Consider the following 16953-nt stretch of genomic DNA (forward strand, 5'->3'; position numbering starts at 1 on the left):
AGTGTTAAATTAATGAGTTAACAAAATGTTTTTACCTGACTATATTAATTCATACAAAATCATCTTGTGAAGTATCTGGAACCTGAAAAACAATATTTAAATTTTAAAAATAATCCTGAAATTACAAAATGCCTGCATGTGTGTGAGCAGGTCTCACTGTGTTACTGTGAAGATTGAGTCCTGAACTTACGGTCTGTCTGGCGTTTCTCAGTTTCTCATATCCAAGTCCCTCCACGACTAGCAGCCTGAGAGGAGTTCCTCCCTCTTTTATCAGCCTCACCACATCATCAAAATACTCTTGCTCCACATTCTGTCCATTCACTTCTACAACCACATCCCCCTCACACAGCCCAGCTCTCTCTCCTGCACTCCCCATCATCACCTATAGACAAGGAGAATTACATGGATCCGTTTTTCACAGACTTGGAAAAGCATTTTTAAAGCTATAGTCAGTTATTTTTCCGTGTTTATGCTAAAATTCAATGTCTCTTTAAAATACAAAGATAAATCTTAATATTCCTATTTTAATCATATACTTCTATTTTAAAAAGTAAGTAAGCCAAGTTACCCTTAAAATGTAAACACTGGTGCTATCAAAATATTATTCTGTTTGTTTGAGCATACCAACCCAGCATCACTTAACCAATGGTATGAGTTTGGGGGCAGGACTGTTATTTACCTGACCAATGGCAGATGACAGACGGGTTCAAGGAGACGTGTGAAAACTTTTTTGCTATAGAGTGCTGAAAAGATTACATTTTTTTAGGCCAAAACCCAGAAACGCGTTCTGGGTTTTCTTTACAAAGCACTTCCACTTTTTAAAGTGGGTTTTTTGTTTAAATGGTTACATGCCTGAAATAAGATCCGTGTTTAACAGATCTTAAATGGCAATGCAGAGTATGTCAGAGACATTAAACAGCATCATGCCGAACAGGAGAACTCATCTACTTATAAGTCCGCTTTTACAGCCTTGTTGTGTTTATAATCAAATTCTTGCAAACCATTTTCACTCAAACTTTCAGGGAAAATCAAGATTATCATGATGAACGTGTAAGAATCATAAACTTTTGTTGGCCACAGAGTTTATTTTCTGCAATAATCCAAAAGTCAATGGAAAAATTCTGTTGGCTTTTTTGTTGAGGGAACCAGGGTGATGCTATAACATCTAGGTTGACCTTGAAAAATACATCATCACTGCAGCACTCTTTTCCATTTGATGAAATTTACATTTAAGGCTCTTTATTATATACATGCTTGCAGTACCTGACCGATATACGTCCCAGGCTTATTCTGAACACAGCCTAGTTTGAAGCCAAATCCAGCACCCTCCTTGTGAAGCACACAAAGTCGAGGATGCTGTCCCTCTTGATGTGGCAAAGGAGGTTTAAGAAACTGTTCCCTTTTTGGAATATTGTCTTCATAGAACAGCAATGGAGAAATACCCAGCTGAAGAGGATCAAAAAACAGACACTCTCTCAGTGATAAATCCAAGCACATACCGCAAGAATAATGATACCCTATGTTATCTAGGTCACGGTAACCCCACCCATTCCCTGGGGTTCATGTCTATTCCACAGAGTAGATTCATTTCATTTTAAAAACACCTGTTTGGTGAGTACTATAAGAATTAGGAGCTTGAGCTTAGGCCCTTGGTTAGCCCTCAGGGTCAAATGTCTTCAGTCAGAGGGAAAACATGCTGATTTAGCAGCTGTTTGCAAGCTGAATGTCATCGCTCCTGTTTTCTGTATGAACATGTGCATTTTCATGTGAAAGCATGTGCATAAGCACCTGTGTGAAATAGTCTCTGCCAGGGATGGAGATGGTGGTTAGGGTGACCTGCTGGCCGCTTTGCCGTATTTTGCTGACGATGCCCTTATGCTCTGCATCCTCCACCTGCTCCCCATTTACCGCTAGCACAAGCTCTCCATCCTCCATTCCTGCAGCCTCAGCTGGGCTGCAGGGGTCGATCTCTCGTAATACATGAGCTATCGAGTGAACATATCACAAAGTGATGGAAATATGCTGAAATAAAGTCTTCTGTGTTTTCTGACTAGTTGTACATTTAAAGCAGGAGTTTACAAAAATGTTTGATGCCATGGAGCCCTAAATATGATAATCCCTCTTCCTAAAATATAGGCAGCTATATATTTTATATTTTATTTTACTTTTGAATTTATATTTCAAATAAAGACCTATTTATACTATGAAAACTATATATACAGTATGTAAATAAAAAATAAAATGTGTAAAATATTTTCTGGAAATATATTCTACATACCATTGGAGTATGCTGGATGTACTGTATAAACCTGAAGAGAAACATTGAACTACAGCTATCAATTAGAATCAATAGTATGGTAATCACATCATTACCAACCAGTCTTTGCAATGAAACTGGAATAATTATTTAATTCTTATTTTATGTAAATATCTATTAATTAGTAATTAAATTATTTAATATTAGATGTTTCATTTAACATTTATTATAATATTTGTATTTTATATTTAATAATAATATTAAATACTTATTAGACCATTTGCATTGTTGTTACATTTATATTTATATATTTAAAATATTATGTTATATTTTTATTTTATATTAAATACTTATTTATATTAAACACAGTTTTCTCCAAGAGAAACCCCTGCACTAAAGAAAGGTATTATTTTAGTATTATTTATATACTATTATAGTTTTTATATTCAGTTTATAATATTTTGAAAATGGCTTTTATTTTTATATTCTCAGCTTTCATTTTATGCTATTTATTTGTGTTATGTGTTTTTTTTTTGCCATTTTTAGTAGTTTTATATTAATATTACTATTTAAGTTTAATTTATTTTTATTTTTATTTCGGTTTCAGTTTCAGTTCAGGTTTATTTTCTATTTATTTCCAGTTAATTTAATGCTTCAATTTAAACTTATTTCAGTTAGTTGCCAAGACAATACAGACTTCCTCTAATACAGACAGTTTTCCATCTAATATTTAAATATTATGATATTTGAGCTTTATTTCAATTAAAATATTTTAATAGTTTTAATTTTAGTTAACAACGCTGGTAAAGAATCAGCGATTTCTCACCAATGCGTCCAGATTGTAATTTCTTTTGCCTTAAGAGGAACCCATATCCTTGTGGCCCTTGAGTCAGGTGCAGTGTTTTTGGTCTGTAGGGTAGATTATGAGTTTTGGCGAAAGCAGGAATTATGGGTAATCCCATACGATTATAACAATCTTCACTCCTGCTGTCAATTACCAAGACAGTCACATGGTCTTCACATTTCTTCACCTGATGGAACAAAGTGAAATCTAGACATGTCCCAAAAACAGAAAGATTACAACGTAAGTAAGGCATTAGATACTATACAAGTGCACTTACCATTTTTGACAGTGCTGCATAACTGAGTGCTGAAATCATAGCTCCATTGATCCAGATCAGCCTGTCTCCATTCTGGACTCCTGCTCTCTCAGCTGGACCATCAGTCACTAAGCTGAGACGATAACGGCCTCGCTCACCTACTCTCACATATTGAATCAAATGAACCAGAACTGTCCACAATGATCCATCTATACATACACTATGATGAAACGTTCCCTGAATTTGTGCATCAACTACTTTTTTTAACATCTCTTCTAGGGGGAAAGTTCCTCATTTAGTGTACTTGGACATCATAAAACCTATGGATGCATAAATAAACAACAGGCCTATCCAAGAGTATGTTTGCTCTCAGCCCATACTGATTTCCTCTGTTTTATGAGTGTACTACATTTAGTTTCTATAGTGAATGTGTGTGGTCTGGGTTATTACAGTTAACCAAAAAACTAAAACTTGAGATACAACAAATGTTAACTAAAATAAAACCAAATAAAATAAAAATGTAATTTAAAAAAACTATAATTTAAAATGAAAATGGAAAATAGAAAAAATAAAAACTAATTCTAAACATTAATAAAACCTTGATGCCTTGATGATACTTTAAAAAATGGGACAGTGGGCTTTACTATATAAATAAATAAATAGCTGATTTGGTCACCAAACAAAATTATTAAAGCAGCACTGCATCTAAACCCATATGGAAATATATAATGAAAAAATACAATATAATTTAAAGTCCTGAATATTACACTACCAGATTAGATTCCTTGTGTAAATACTTGTGACTTTAAGTATCTGCTTGTGTGTATTTTTATGACGTGTCAGCTTTTTTTTTGCTTTCAGTCTTGATTACAAAATTAATTGTTGAATACGAAACCAAATGTGGACAGTTGCTGATACAAACAGTAGAATGTTGTGTTGCCAAAGACATTTTATTTGAAACATTCAGGTATCTAAAATGCTCTTTGTGCTTATTATGTGTTGTTGGATATAGATATGTGCCCTCTTCTTTGAAAAATCTTGATAAACTACAACTTGTTATGTGAATAATAGTTAAACTGGTCATTTTAAATTCATAAATCTAAAAATGTCATCATTCTAAGCTTCAAACATATGTTTGATGCAGTAGCAAAAGGAGCAGTACCTTCAATAGGAATGATGCTGAGGCCAAAGCCACTGCCAGGCTCTTTAGTGATGTAACATAACCGTGGGCGAGAATAACCCTCTATGGGACGGTAAGCGCTGGTGAGCGACATGAGGTCTCTTCCCTCCGAAACCGCAAACTCATAATCCTGAGCAGTCAGCACTAACAGATATAGCTTCAGCCCAGACACCTGCACCTTCAGCACCACCTAAAAACAAGGCACAGGTTACACACCTACAAGACTAAATATAATACACAGTAAGGTATACTGGTAACACTTCACAATCAGGCCTCACTAGGTAACATTAGTAATGCATTCACTAACAATAAGCAATACATTTGTTACAATATTTATTAATCTTTGCTAACATTAGTTAATAAAATGCAACTGTTAATTGTTAGTTAACGTTAGCTCAGATCCATTAAATAATATTTACAGATACAACTTGATTTTAATAATGTAAATGTTGGAATTACCATTAACAAAGATTAAGAAATGCTTTAGAAGTACTTTTATTCTTCGTTCATGTTAACAAATGTGAACAAATGGAACCTAATTGGAAAGTTTATTCAGTAAAATCTAATTATGTACTTAATCTAATTATGTACTTCTAATTATGTTATGTAATATGTGCACATTGGGAGTCTATAGTACTTTTAAGAACGTATTGATATTTTTTACACCACGCTCTGGGATACTTGATTCTCATTGGTCAATCGCATCGCTCAGCGTTTGTGTTTGACAAAAGAAAGGTCACACATGTCACATGTGTGCTACAACATGACGTTAAGTATGACAGAATTTTTGGGTGAACTATCCCTTTAATGCTTTGCATCTACTTGGCAATATCATTTGTATTCCAGTGTCCGTGTGTTTAATTCACAGAGTACAAAGGTCTCATGTTTGCATAAGGAAGTGCTCTTACAGTCGAGTGCTCCTTGTCATCCACAAAGTCTTCATTGACCTCCAAAATACGGTCCCCCTTCCTCAGCCCACCCCGCTCTGTGCTGCTCCAAGACTCCACCTGGCGCACCACATGTCCCCTGCAGCCAGCGTCCTTACTCAGGTAGAAGCCGAAGCCCTGACCCTCTTCCCGCTTCAGAACACACAGCCGCGGATGCACATCGGGCTCTGGAGACAATTCATTCAGTATTCATATGAAATCATTTTTTCTTTCAATCAATGATTTATAAGTCACTGATTGGATAAAAATGATTGAGGAAGTAACCTTTGTCATCAGAGATCACTAAAGCGGGGTTGTCAATCCCTTCTTTGGGGTTGAAGGTGAACTTCCTGTGAAAAACATTTGCACTTTGCTGTACATATTTTTTATGTAAACAAGCCAAACAATAAGATGATTTAGTGACTACAATGTAAGATTTCTTATGCAGAATCGTTGTCAGCGTGCACATGTAGGATAATCAAAGGAGGTCAAAAGGTCACATTTAAAAAGCATTCTGAAGACTTACTTTGGTAACTCTGGGGCATCTGCTGGTTCTGTGATAGTAAAAAATTAAAATATATTACAATGGTGATGTATACCTACTCAGAAATATCACTCAGGAAAATAATTGATGCGTTAACTTTCATAGACGTGTAAGAGTCTTCAAAACAGTTTAATATTAACCATTGTCCAGTGGCGTGTGACTGGCAACCAGCAACTGCTTTTTTTTTTTGTCAAACTGCAGAGGACAAACTGTTTTCATGAAATACTTAAAAGGCAGACACTGAGCCTTTCTGCTTAAATGTGTGTAAGCATGCCACATTATTTCCATTTCCACGGATCTAAAACCACCAAACATACCGTTCCTTGGCAGAGCTTTGTTTTCAGTATTTGCCTGTGAGATGCACTGCAAGGCAAAATCTACACAGGCTGCTTTACGTTAAATTAAACATCAGGAGTTTGGCTTTACGGAAATATGATTAGAAATCACGTAGTTGACCTGTACAAAATGCTGACAAGACTTGAGGTCAGAGTTCAAAAGGAAAATCCTCAGCTGGTTGGATCCAGTGCTTAATTTTGTCTATACTTTAAGTTTAAAAAAATTACATTTGTACAAATGAGCAATGAAGAAAATCACCTTATTTACATAATTTTATATAAATAAATAAAACTCTTTGACTACTGAAAATGATGAAACAGTCTGCACAATCGTTGCAATGGAAAACAATGTATATATCAATAAACAGTGGTAAATTACCTGTGGTGAATCTCATGATCCTGCTTACCACTGCTGGCTGAGCCCTGGGCTTTATGAGGGTGCAAGGTACACATTTAAATGAAGCATTAAAATGTTTTACTCAGTATAGCTCCTCCTTGTTCCTCCACAATAACACACAGGAGATTAATATTTAATCTCAGGTTTATGAGACAACACCTCAGCCATCATCAGATCCGAAGGGGGTATTACATAACCAGCTGTAATTAAGACAACTGACAACAAACTGCACTAAAATAAGACCGTTCGAGCCGTACCATCATCTTATTTAGCAAAAGACAAAGCAATAGGGTATGACAAGGAGCCACCTTTCATCTGCACTTTTTTATTTTGTTGTTATTGCACACCAAATTTCAGTCTCAATTTGTTAGTTCAAACATTTTTTCAACCACAGATGCGGAAGCACCTAAAGCCTTGTCTTGGTTACCTTACATTGTTAACCTTGTCTAGAGCACCATTTGACACTCAAATGTTGTTTAAAAAGTTTAAACATATTCAAAAAGGAGTGACACATTGTTTTATGATAACAAAGAACCCTGAATTCTCCCTGAATACATATGCATAGGAAATAGCTTCTAATTTGTCAAAAATTTGTCATCATGCAACAAGGAGCAGTTTTCAAGTCGTAAAAGCAGATATTGATCTTTCCCAGGCTCAAACAATCAAATAAAACTAATTTGTCACAGTGTTTTCACAAAATGTTCTAATGCTAAAGTAGATGGATATGTTAGTAGACGGACAACCTTTTAAAATCTAACTGGGAAATATTAAGGCTGACTAGATTGAAATATGGCAACAAATATCCCTCTCAGAAATCAAACACCCATCCCTTTAACTTCTATGATAGTTACATCATTTTGTACCGGTCCCTGTTCCCGTATCACTGCTCTTCTCCAGTAAGCGCAGCATTTGCCTCACAACGCTCTCCACTCGTCGGAAGTGCATCTTTTTCCAGAAACTCTGGTGCTGTTTGCGACCCCATTCCAGGTCTTTCAGGAAGACCAGCAGTTGCTCACGTACACGGTCTCTGTCCCAGGAAAGAGAATTTTTTCCAATAACGCTCAGAATGGGATGCCAGTCCTCTGAGATGTCCGAACCCTCCGTTACAGAGGCCAGGACCTTCACCCGCCGGCCCTGCTTGACCCGAGGACCTCCACGCACATACAGCGACTGTTTGCCCACATCGGTAAGCTGGTTCAGGTATAGGCTGTGAGGAAGTATAAGCAGAAATCATCTACTAACATCAAAATTAACATGGAATCAGATAGATTTATAAGAAAGATACATATTATTGGACTATGAAAATGTATTTTTGTACTCACTGTACTGTGTGGATGCTGGGATGTTCACGACAGGCATCGACCAGCGTGAGAGCTGCACTGTCTCCGATGTTGTTGTAGGCCACATTCAGCTCCTGTAACATATCATGCTGGCCCAGTCTCTCAGCCAGCATTTGTGCCGATCGGTCCCCTAGGCCAGTGTGCATCAGACACAGCCGTTGCAGAGAGTGGTTACCAGACAGAGCTTCCAGTAGATGGCTCATGCCGGTGTCCGTCAAGTAGTTGTCACACAACCTGTGATAAGAGTAACACGAAATTCACACAAAATGCACAGGAGACACTTTTTTTCAGAAGATCATCACAGTGGTCTTTGAGACAAGGGATGAAACTGAAAAAGTAGTGTATGTATCATTTCATTTTATCTGTTAAATAACGTCAACGTTTAGCAGCAAAGTCTTCCTTTTTCTCACAAATAGTTTTTTCTTAGCCCATTACTTTATGGGTCAACACAGTCAAATACTAAAATAATGTGCCAAATTATTTATCAGAATCAGAAAAGACAAGACAAGACAAGACACAGATAATAAAAAGAATAAAAATAGGATGAGTAAATAGGAAATAACAATATACAAAAAAAAAGAAATACAATATACAAAGTAGAGAATAAATGTTTTTATTTTTTTTTGCAGGTGTATTATGTACAAATGCAAGGAAATGTAAAAAGAGGTATGTGTGTTAAATAAATACATTTATAATAATATTATTATTATATTTTTTTACTGTATTAAAAATATTTATTTTAAAGACGCATATATATATATATATATATACACACACACACACACACACACACACAGACACATACATTATTATTACCAAAAATGTTAAAAATAAAAAATAAAGCTGAAATGAAATGAAGAATGGAAAAATGAAGGATGAAAAACTAAATGAAAATTAGAAATGGCTTAGCAACTAAATGAAATAAGTTTAATTTGAAGCACTAAAATAAACTGGAAATAAATAAAAACTAAAACTGAAATAAAAATGACTTAAACATAAATAGTATATCTACAATATATATTTAAAAAAAACACAATTATTAAAAATTTTAATAAATTTAAAATAAAAACTGAAAATATAAAAATAAAAACTGAAAATATAAAAACAAAAACCTAATTCAAAACTTGAATAAAAACAAATGGTATTTAAATAATACTAAAATAACACTAATAATAATATACATTCTGGGACATGTTTTGTAGAGCACTTGTTATTGTTTTTGTTAGTTAAAATGTAACCTACCTCCTCAACCATGAATATATCACAGTAATAATGTGCTATTGAAAGTAGGCTTACTGTAATGACTTAATAGTACAGTTGGGCTCAAGCAGGAGATCTCGCAGTAGAATGCAGGACTCAGGACCCAGGCTGTTAAACTGGAGACTGTAAACACACAGTGAGCAAAAACACACGTGTACCATTAGTTTGTCAATTTCCCAGGCAGAAAATCAATAACTAATGAGGTAATTGTGCTTAGAAGTATTTATTACTGACTGCATTCTGCAAGCAAAGCAACTTGAAGGCAACAGTTGAATCCATAATGAAACGTTGCATGTTAAAGGTCCATTAAGACCACAATATCAAGACAAACAAACCAGCCCTCAGTTAGTTACTTTCACTCAATAAGATGCAGCACATTACAAACGTCTGTGTTATTCATAAAACGTGATTATTAAATCAAAATTAATAAATTATTCATATTAATACATTAATAAAAGTAATTATCAAATTCTAGCACTTTTACTGTGCATCTAACAAAAATACAGCAAAAGACTAATATTGTGAAATATTATTTCAATTTAAAATAGCTGTCTATTTGAATATTTTTTCTGCAACCTTTACTCCAGTCTTTAGTATCACATGATCTTTCAGAAATCATGCTCATTTCTTGAAGCTTCAAGAAAGATTTCTTATTATTATCAATGTTGAAAACAACTGTGCTGCTTAATATTTTTTTGGAAACTGTGATACATTTTTTTGTAACCAAAAAAATGGTTTGCTGGTCTTAGCTGGTATCTAAGACTGGTCAGGCTAGTCTGTTGCCTGGTTTAGGGCAATTTTCATCAGGTCATATTAAGAGAACCAGGTAAGACCAGAAAATCTATCTTAGGCTGATTTAAGCAGGTGAGGTGTGGATGGAGAGCAAAGAAACAATTTTCATAAATTATACATCTGAAACTAATAAAGAAATATATATTCTAAGTTTTTTTTTTAAACAGCAGACTGCTAGTTGATAAGCCCTGGTGTGCACTAACTAACTGGATTTCAACCATGTATTAGTATCAAATGTAGCTATATCTAAAGATCAGTCTGCTTCAAAGGTTTCCAATTTTATGCACAGAACTACATGATTCAAGCATGCAAAACACTGACTAGTTTTCTCTATGGTAAGAGCATGTCTCACTTGAGGTTGCTAGTGTGATGGAAGGCTGGCCAAAGCATCTGCAGTAACTCTGGAGTGATGTGGCAGGAGGAGAGGTTGAGCTCGTTCAGGTGGAAGCTTGAGCTCGTGCAGCTCAGAACCGTGCTCAGCACGAAGCACTTGTGTGGCGTCATGCGCACAGTCGACAAGTTGATGGTCTTGATGGACTGCAGGACTTCAGCTGTGAGTCGAGGGTTCTGGAACTCATACAGCAGGACCAGAAGGTCCATGAGCTCCTCAGGAGGCTGCTTCTTCTGGCTCTCCTTGATCAGGTGTTTCCTCAGCGCACGGGTGATCTGAGAAACCGTGTGACTCTTGATGCTGCATCCGAGCTGGTCTAACAGTCTCCGGTTCCCGTAATGAAGAAGTCCACCCATGAAGATAGGATAGAGCTCAAACGCTCTTGTGTAGGTTTCCTCCTGTGGCTGTGGACCATGCACTCCCAGCAGACTTTGTTCCACCTGGTCCAAAACATCTTCATTGAAGCTGTCCTCCGAACGAAACATTTCCGCCGCCATGGTGCTTGCAATACGCCCTTTGCTGTGGCTGCTGACTCGCTCAAAGAGTTTCGGGAACAACTTAAGCAAATTGAAAACGGCAAAGATTCGGAAAGGTATGATTTTAGAGAGGATGCTCAGGAGGCTTGTGATGTCCTCACTGGCTTGTCCCAAAGCCTCCGAAACCTCCTTAGTCAACTTCTCCAGGACGCTTTTGTTCTCGCCAAGAACAACATAAAGAGCGGCTAGATATTCCTGCATGGCGGGAACAGCAAACACGTAGCGCCTACCACCAGATTCGGGATCTGTACCATGATCATTGCGAGGAACCAGAAAGAAGTCAAGCACATCTGTGCGAAACACAGCCAGTTGCTGGAGCTCTTCGTCCGTTTTAGTCTTGCCACCAACCCACTGCTCCATTTCTTCAGCGGAGAACGACGTCCGCTTGTTGGTAATGCCATCAAAAGCTAGTTTACCAACAGTACGGACCACATAGAGCATTAATGAGCTCTGTTGCTCTTGTGATGAGACGTTTCCATCCACAGATATCACTTCTCCTCCAAAGTTGAGCCTCATGAAGCTGGTGTAGATGCCAGTGAGGGTTCGAATTGGTGACTTTGTATCAGTAAAATGCAATAAATGAAGAGTGGCACATGTGAGCCAGCAGTAAGATGGTAAGAAGCAGGCGGTTGCTAACTGACTCTCACGCTGTAGATTTAGGTAAAGCATCTCTATGAGCGTCTCGGCCACCTTGCCCGGCTTGCCTTCATTCTGTTGCAAGAGCCTGCTGGTGAAGTAGGCTCTCTGGCGATGAGGATCATTGAAGCCACAGATTTGTACATAACGATTTATGTATTTTTTAGGAACTCTGTCCACAGCAGATAGTCTGGTTGTAACCAAAATGTTGGCCTGTAAGAAAAGCAGCAGGTCTTAGCAGCTATTAATTACAATAAACTTTCATCTAAAGGTGGGGGTCAATGAAAAGTAATTGTCCACATGTGCTCAGTTCTCAGAAAGGTATTCTTTGAATACATGTTGGTTTCATATGGTTTTGAAAGACTTTTATACCATTTTTAAGTGTAGATGACTCTAAAATGAAATTTAGTGTAACCAAGTATAAAGCAATTAATTGATATATTATTTAATATCATATTAATAATAATAAAATATGTATGCACATCTTCATCATTATTTTCCAAAGAGTTTTAAAATATTTTGAAGATAAAAAAGTAATAATATGATTAATTCATAAATATGAAAAACCTGTTTGTCATAAAAGTCTCAAATGATCTAATATTATAACAGACTTACTGACCCTGACACGCAGGCTCTTTATGATATAATTTCCTTTTATGTTTTTTATTTTGTATGTTTGTAGCACCACATGACTTTGAACTGTCAGACAGTTTGTTTTCTTCAAATATCATTAATTTGAACAAAATAACAAAACTGCTTTTCTTTTAAAGATACTCCTAATAAAAATACTTATTTTCAAGAATTTAAATAAGAATTTTATCATAATGAACTTTTTCTTCATTATGATAAAAAATTAAAAATCATTTAAATTCAGAAATTCTAAAAATGCTGCACATATAAAACTAATATTACTACTACTACTTCTAATAATTATAATGATAAATTATTATTATAATTATTTGTTAAAAACAAAACAAAAAATCACATTTGAAGAATTTCATTCTTCTAACGGCTTTTTCTTCATTACTATAAAAAATATCAAAATGTTAAAGTTAAATTCAATAAAAATGTGCATCACAGATCAGGTGTATTCAAGTTACTGTATTTATGAAGCGCATTTAAATGTATTTTAAAAAAATGAATATATTTGAACAAAAATTAGTGTCATGTCATTAACCAAGGTACTGCAATTTGCGTCACAAAACCACCACCAATTTAATCTGGAACATGACACCATTCAACATGCCAGGTCACAGAGTAAAAAGCTTCAAAGATCTGAGCCTCATACCTCAGGTAGCAGGTATTTCCTAAGCAGATTAACAACAACAGCTCCTGATGGGAGAGCCTCATTGGGATCGCTGCATAACTCTGTGGAACCGATGCGAAAATCCAGCTTCATCTTCTCCATTCCATTAAAGATGAAGAGGACATCCTTAGCCTTGTCATTATCTCCACTAAGATAAGGTGTCTTGCGAAGGTGCATGTATTTCCTGCCCACAAGGTCTCGGAGGGATGTTGGTTTGGATAAATGGGAAAGATCCTCACAGGAGAAGGGCAACACAAGTTTGAACTGGGAGAAAACAGATCCAGCACACCAATCCAGCATCAGTTTACGGACGACAGTACTTTTCCCCGTGCCGACAGCCCCATGGAGCAAAACATTTAGTCCTCGTGCCTTGTTTCCATTATTGTTAGCATCAAAGAGCTGCTCAACTGTGAGAGAGGGACGTGTAGATATGCCTGTCTTTTCCTTGAAGGGATTAAGACCTCTGTCCTCATCTGGATGACGCTCTAAGATAAGTGGCTCCACATGCATAGTTTCAGAAGAAAAGTAGCCACCGAATTGCCTCTCCTCTTGAGGAAGGTGACTGAACCATAATGTCAGCTTGTGTTTGTGGATCTCAATGGGATCTGCGGGTTAATTATAATACAAACATGAAAGACACTGCTATTTTACGAGCTGAATTTTGATGGATTAAGAGGGAACTTAATCTTCTAAATCACTAACATGGAGTAATATGCCATCGAAATGTAAATGATTTATGCATAAACTCACCTGTGACGGGTTCATACGTACAAAAGAACCTAGGGTTGAATCCAGAGATGGAATAGCACATAGATGTTCTCAGTTCTCTCCATGTATTTCTATAAGAGCTTGTTGTCTTGCTGATGAGACAAAACACAAGTAACATCAAAACATATTCACTGAAAACACATGAAACTGAAAACATTATACTTACGTTGGAAATGAGATGTGATGCCGATTTACGCTACCACAGATGTCAACTGATCGGAGGTTTAAGTTAAAGGCTGAAATAAACAATTGTTATTTCTTTAATTATACAAACCAAAAAAACTAATTCTCAGTATTATTTTTAAAAGACATTATTCAGCAAAGACTAAAAAAAATTAATCAAAGAATCACAGCTTCCATAGAAATATTAAGCTGCCCAACTGTTTTCAACATTGCTAATAATAAGAAACGTTTCTTAGGCACCAAATCAGCATATTAGAATGATTTCTGAAAGATCATGTGACACTGAAGACTGGAGTAATGACTGCCGAAAATTTAGCTTTGCCATCACAGGAATAAATTACATTTTAAAATATATTACAATAGGAAGTTATTTTAAATTGTAATAATATTTTACAATATTACAGTTTGTACTGTATTTTTGATATAATAAATGTAGCCTTGGTGAGCATAAAAATCCTAATTTTACCAAAATTTTGTACACGGTAGACTGCATACATATATTATTTTTTAGATAAATAAATAAAAATAAACCTAACATTTGATTAATGGATATTTTAAATATATATTTAAACACCTACTTTTCTGAAGAGCCCTGGTGTGAAGTTTGCAGCAGACATCTCTTGGTGACCCTTGGCATCTCCATCTTAACACTTCTGTTCCTGATGGCCTCCCAAATCGCCACATTTCGACTTTAAAATAACCCCTAAAGGATGATATGTTTTGTCATAGAGACTTAAAAGGTTAGACAGGTCTGGAAATTGTGTTGAACAGGTAAACAAATGCTACGATCAACACAGTAACGTAAATGCACCTGACAAAATCAAGCCAAACCTTGTAAGGTCCCTCCTTTGGCTTTGTGTTTCAATGATACATGACACTTAGGCTACACAGTTACATGATACACGTTCATTTAACAACACACCCAAAGTGTTAATTTTGGTAATGTCCATTATCTAAAGAAACTGCATGATGCATCACTAAGTGTGACCAATGTGCTATTTAAGATAGTTTCTAACTCAAATCCAGACAGGAAGAATACATATATTTAAAAAACAATTCTTTACATATGCAAGATTAGCTGAAATTCATCAGTCAAGTTAATATTGATGATTAATCAAGAAGGTCAAGTGATTGGTCTTCATCTGCGTTTAACACAACAAAAAATGTTTTCCCTCTTGCGAATGTGACGATGACTATGAGCAAGACACTATGAAGGTGTGACCTGTCACCACACCTGTACCTAAACCAACACTGGAAACTCATTTTCATTAAGTACAACATAATTCATCCAGCGACCAGTTAGACCAGTGGCTGTCAACTTCTGTTGTAATAAAAAATAAATAAACTCAAAAATGTGACATCAGTTGAATGTTGTACATCTTTATTTTAAGTGTTTTTAAAGCATTTTAATTAAGATTATGTTAATACAACTAAATTTCAATAATATTAAGATTTATTGGGGCCCCTTTTTAAAGTCACAAGCTTAAAGAAAGCTTAGCTGATACCATAAAGTGCTGTAAATACAACTATAGCCCTTTAAACCTATTTACTACTGTAGGTTTTCTCTTTTAAAATAAAACAACTACTGTATATTAAGGTATATTGCTTTTCCGCGTACTGTGTTCAATCACCACGTCAACCATTTAGTACAGCTGCCACTCTCTAAAAATAGTACAGTAGATTCAAAACTCATTACAAGCATGTCATTTGGTTTTGTTTTGTTTTTCATCTGACTTGAATAGCTCTTGCTCGCAATTTCCTTGTCTATAAAAAATTCCATATCTATATGCAATTTTTTTTACATATACAGGTCAAGCAGTTTGTCTATAAATGTGAACGTGCCTGACATGCATACTCAAGCGTAAATGAAAGATTCCATATAGTTCTGTTCTGGAATTCGACGCAAACTCAGCTCTTATGGTTTAGGAAAGGGTCATGACGTGCGTTTAATTTCAATATATATAAACAACCGTTAGGTCACTGAATCAGAGCAACATAGCGACTACTCTTATTCACATGAGAAACCAGACGTAACGATTAAGATGCTGGTAATGGCTGTAGATCTTTACCTAATCTAGAGGCTCTATATAAGGTGAATTCTTCATTGACTTTCCCAGGACTCTACCAGCGTTCTGACATTCGGATCACAGCCGAGGAAAGCGTCCATTCTGCGGTAGGATGATGAGAGCGTACCGCTCCGTGCCCCCATCTTCCTGCTAGTCAGTCGTAGTACCGCCCACATACACAAATTTCAACTTTGCTCTTCTTTTTTACGACGCGAAAGCCACATGACTAAATAAAAGCTATAAAATAGACATCGTGAAGTCTCATATGCTGCTTTAGCATTGATGTATTTGCACAGTGACTTTGTAAAGTTATCCTACCAGCAGCTTTAAATCTACAAAAGACAAGCTTTCTTCTGTGCTGCTTAGGTTTTAAGTCTGAAACTGCCATCAGTTAATATGGTGTATTCAGACAGCAAAATCATTCTGCATTTCACAATTTTATAGGCCCACCGTTAATTTAATTTACACAATTTTACTTAATGCCGGATACAAGCTGTTTTACTTTGGACTGCCCTGATCAAACTGACTCACCTAGTTTTCAGTATCAAGTCCAACAAGTTCTATATATGGAGCTGTATAGGGGTTCCTGGAGGATGATGAATGCTTCAACCACTGTAAGCTCTTTGCAGCTCCAAGGGATTCTGGGTTATTCAAAATAATTCTTAGAAAGGTTCTTTGATGAAGCATACAGGTGCTTTAGTTTCTTTTGCACATGCTATTCTTCAGGTTTAGTTCAGTGAGTCAGAATTAGTCAATGTAAAAAAAAAAATTGTCTAAAAGGTACTGCCTGATGGCTTCATTGTTATTTATTGTAAGGGGGAAAATAAATTATAAAGCATTTTTTTTATTGTTCTATGTCCTTATATGAACCACTATGAATACTACACTCAAGAAGATTGCAGTTGCAACTGCACTTCTGATGGATTTCATAATTTT

The 16953-nt window shown here is 35.8% G+C and overlaps 2 protein-coding genes across 2 annotated transcripts; both read right to left on the minus strand.

Annotated features, from left to right (window-relative positions):
* Window positions 1-121: 121 nt before the first annotated feature.
* On the minus strand, window positions 122-6808 carry LOC107718292 (Na(+)/H(+) exchange regulatory cofactor NHE-RF4-like). Its single transcript, XM_016525314.1, is given in 11 exon segments — window positions 122-382; window positions 1264-1446; window positions 1789-1985; window positions 3084-3288; window positions 3379-3515; window positions 4520-4727; window positions 5446-5651; window positions 5749-5813; window positions 5990-6017; window positions 6722-6746; window positions 6749-6808. Coding segments are annotated over 11 exon segments (1575 nt in total).
* Window positions 6809-7139: 331 nt separating this feature from the next.
* On the minus strand, window positions 7140-16169 carry LOC107718274 (NLR family member X1-like). The gene is made up of 9 exons (XM_016525279.1): window positions 16021-16169; window positions 14530-14654; window positions 13935-14004; window positions 13751-13860; window positions 12983-13605; window positions 10484-11907; window positions 9376-9462; window positions 8062-8313; window positions 7140-7946 (listed from the first exon to the last, which is right to left on the minus strand). Exons 2-9 carry the CDS (start codon window positions 14633-14635, stop codon window positions 7592-7594), a joined length of 3027 nt encoding a protein of 1008 aa, XP_016380765.1. The 5' UTR covers window positions 14636-14654; window positions 16021-16169; the 3' UTR covers window positions 7140-7591.
* Between the last annotated feature and the right edge of the window lie 784 nt (window positions 16170-16953).

Source organism: Sinocyclocheilus rhinocerous, unplaced genomic scaffold (genome assembly GCF_001515625.1).
Source record: "Sinocyclocheilus rhinocerous isolate Xijiao unplaced genomic scaffold, SAMN03320098_v1.1 scaffold1024, whole genome shotgun sequence".
NCBI lineage: Eukaryota > Metazoa > Chordata > Actinopteri > Cypriniformes > Cyprinidae > Sinocyclocheilus > Sinocyclocheilus rhinocerous.

What these genes read in the sequence shown, in the direction of transcription:
- LOC107718274 (XM_016525279.1), bottom strand. Translation starts at nt 14,635, where the DNA reads ATGTGGCGATTTGGGAGGCCATCAGGAACAGAAGTGTTAAGATGGAGA. An exon ending in CACCAGGGCTCTTCAGAAAA is followed by an intron (nt 14,005 to 14,529) that starts GTAGGTGTTTAA and finishes TGTTTATTTCAG; the next exon opens with CCTTTAACTTAAACCTCCGA. An exon ending in CCCAGCATCCACACAGTACA is followed by an intron (nt 7,947 to 8,061) that starts GTGAGTACAAAA and finishes ACTTCCTCACAG; the next exon opens with CCTATACCTGAACCAGCTTA.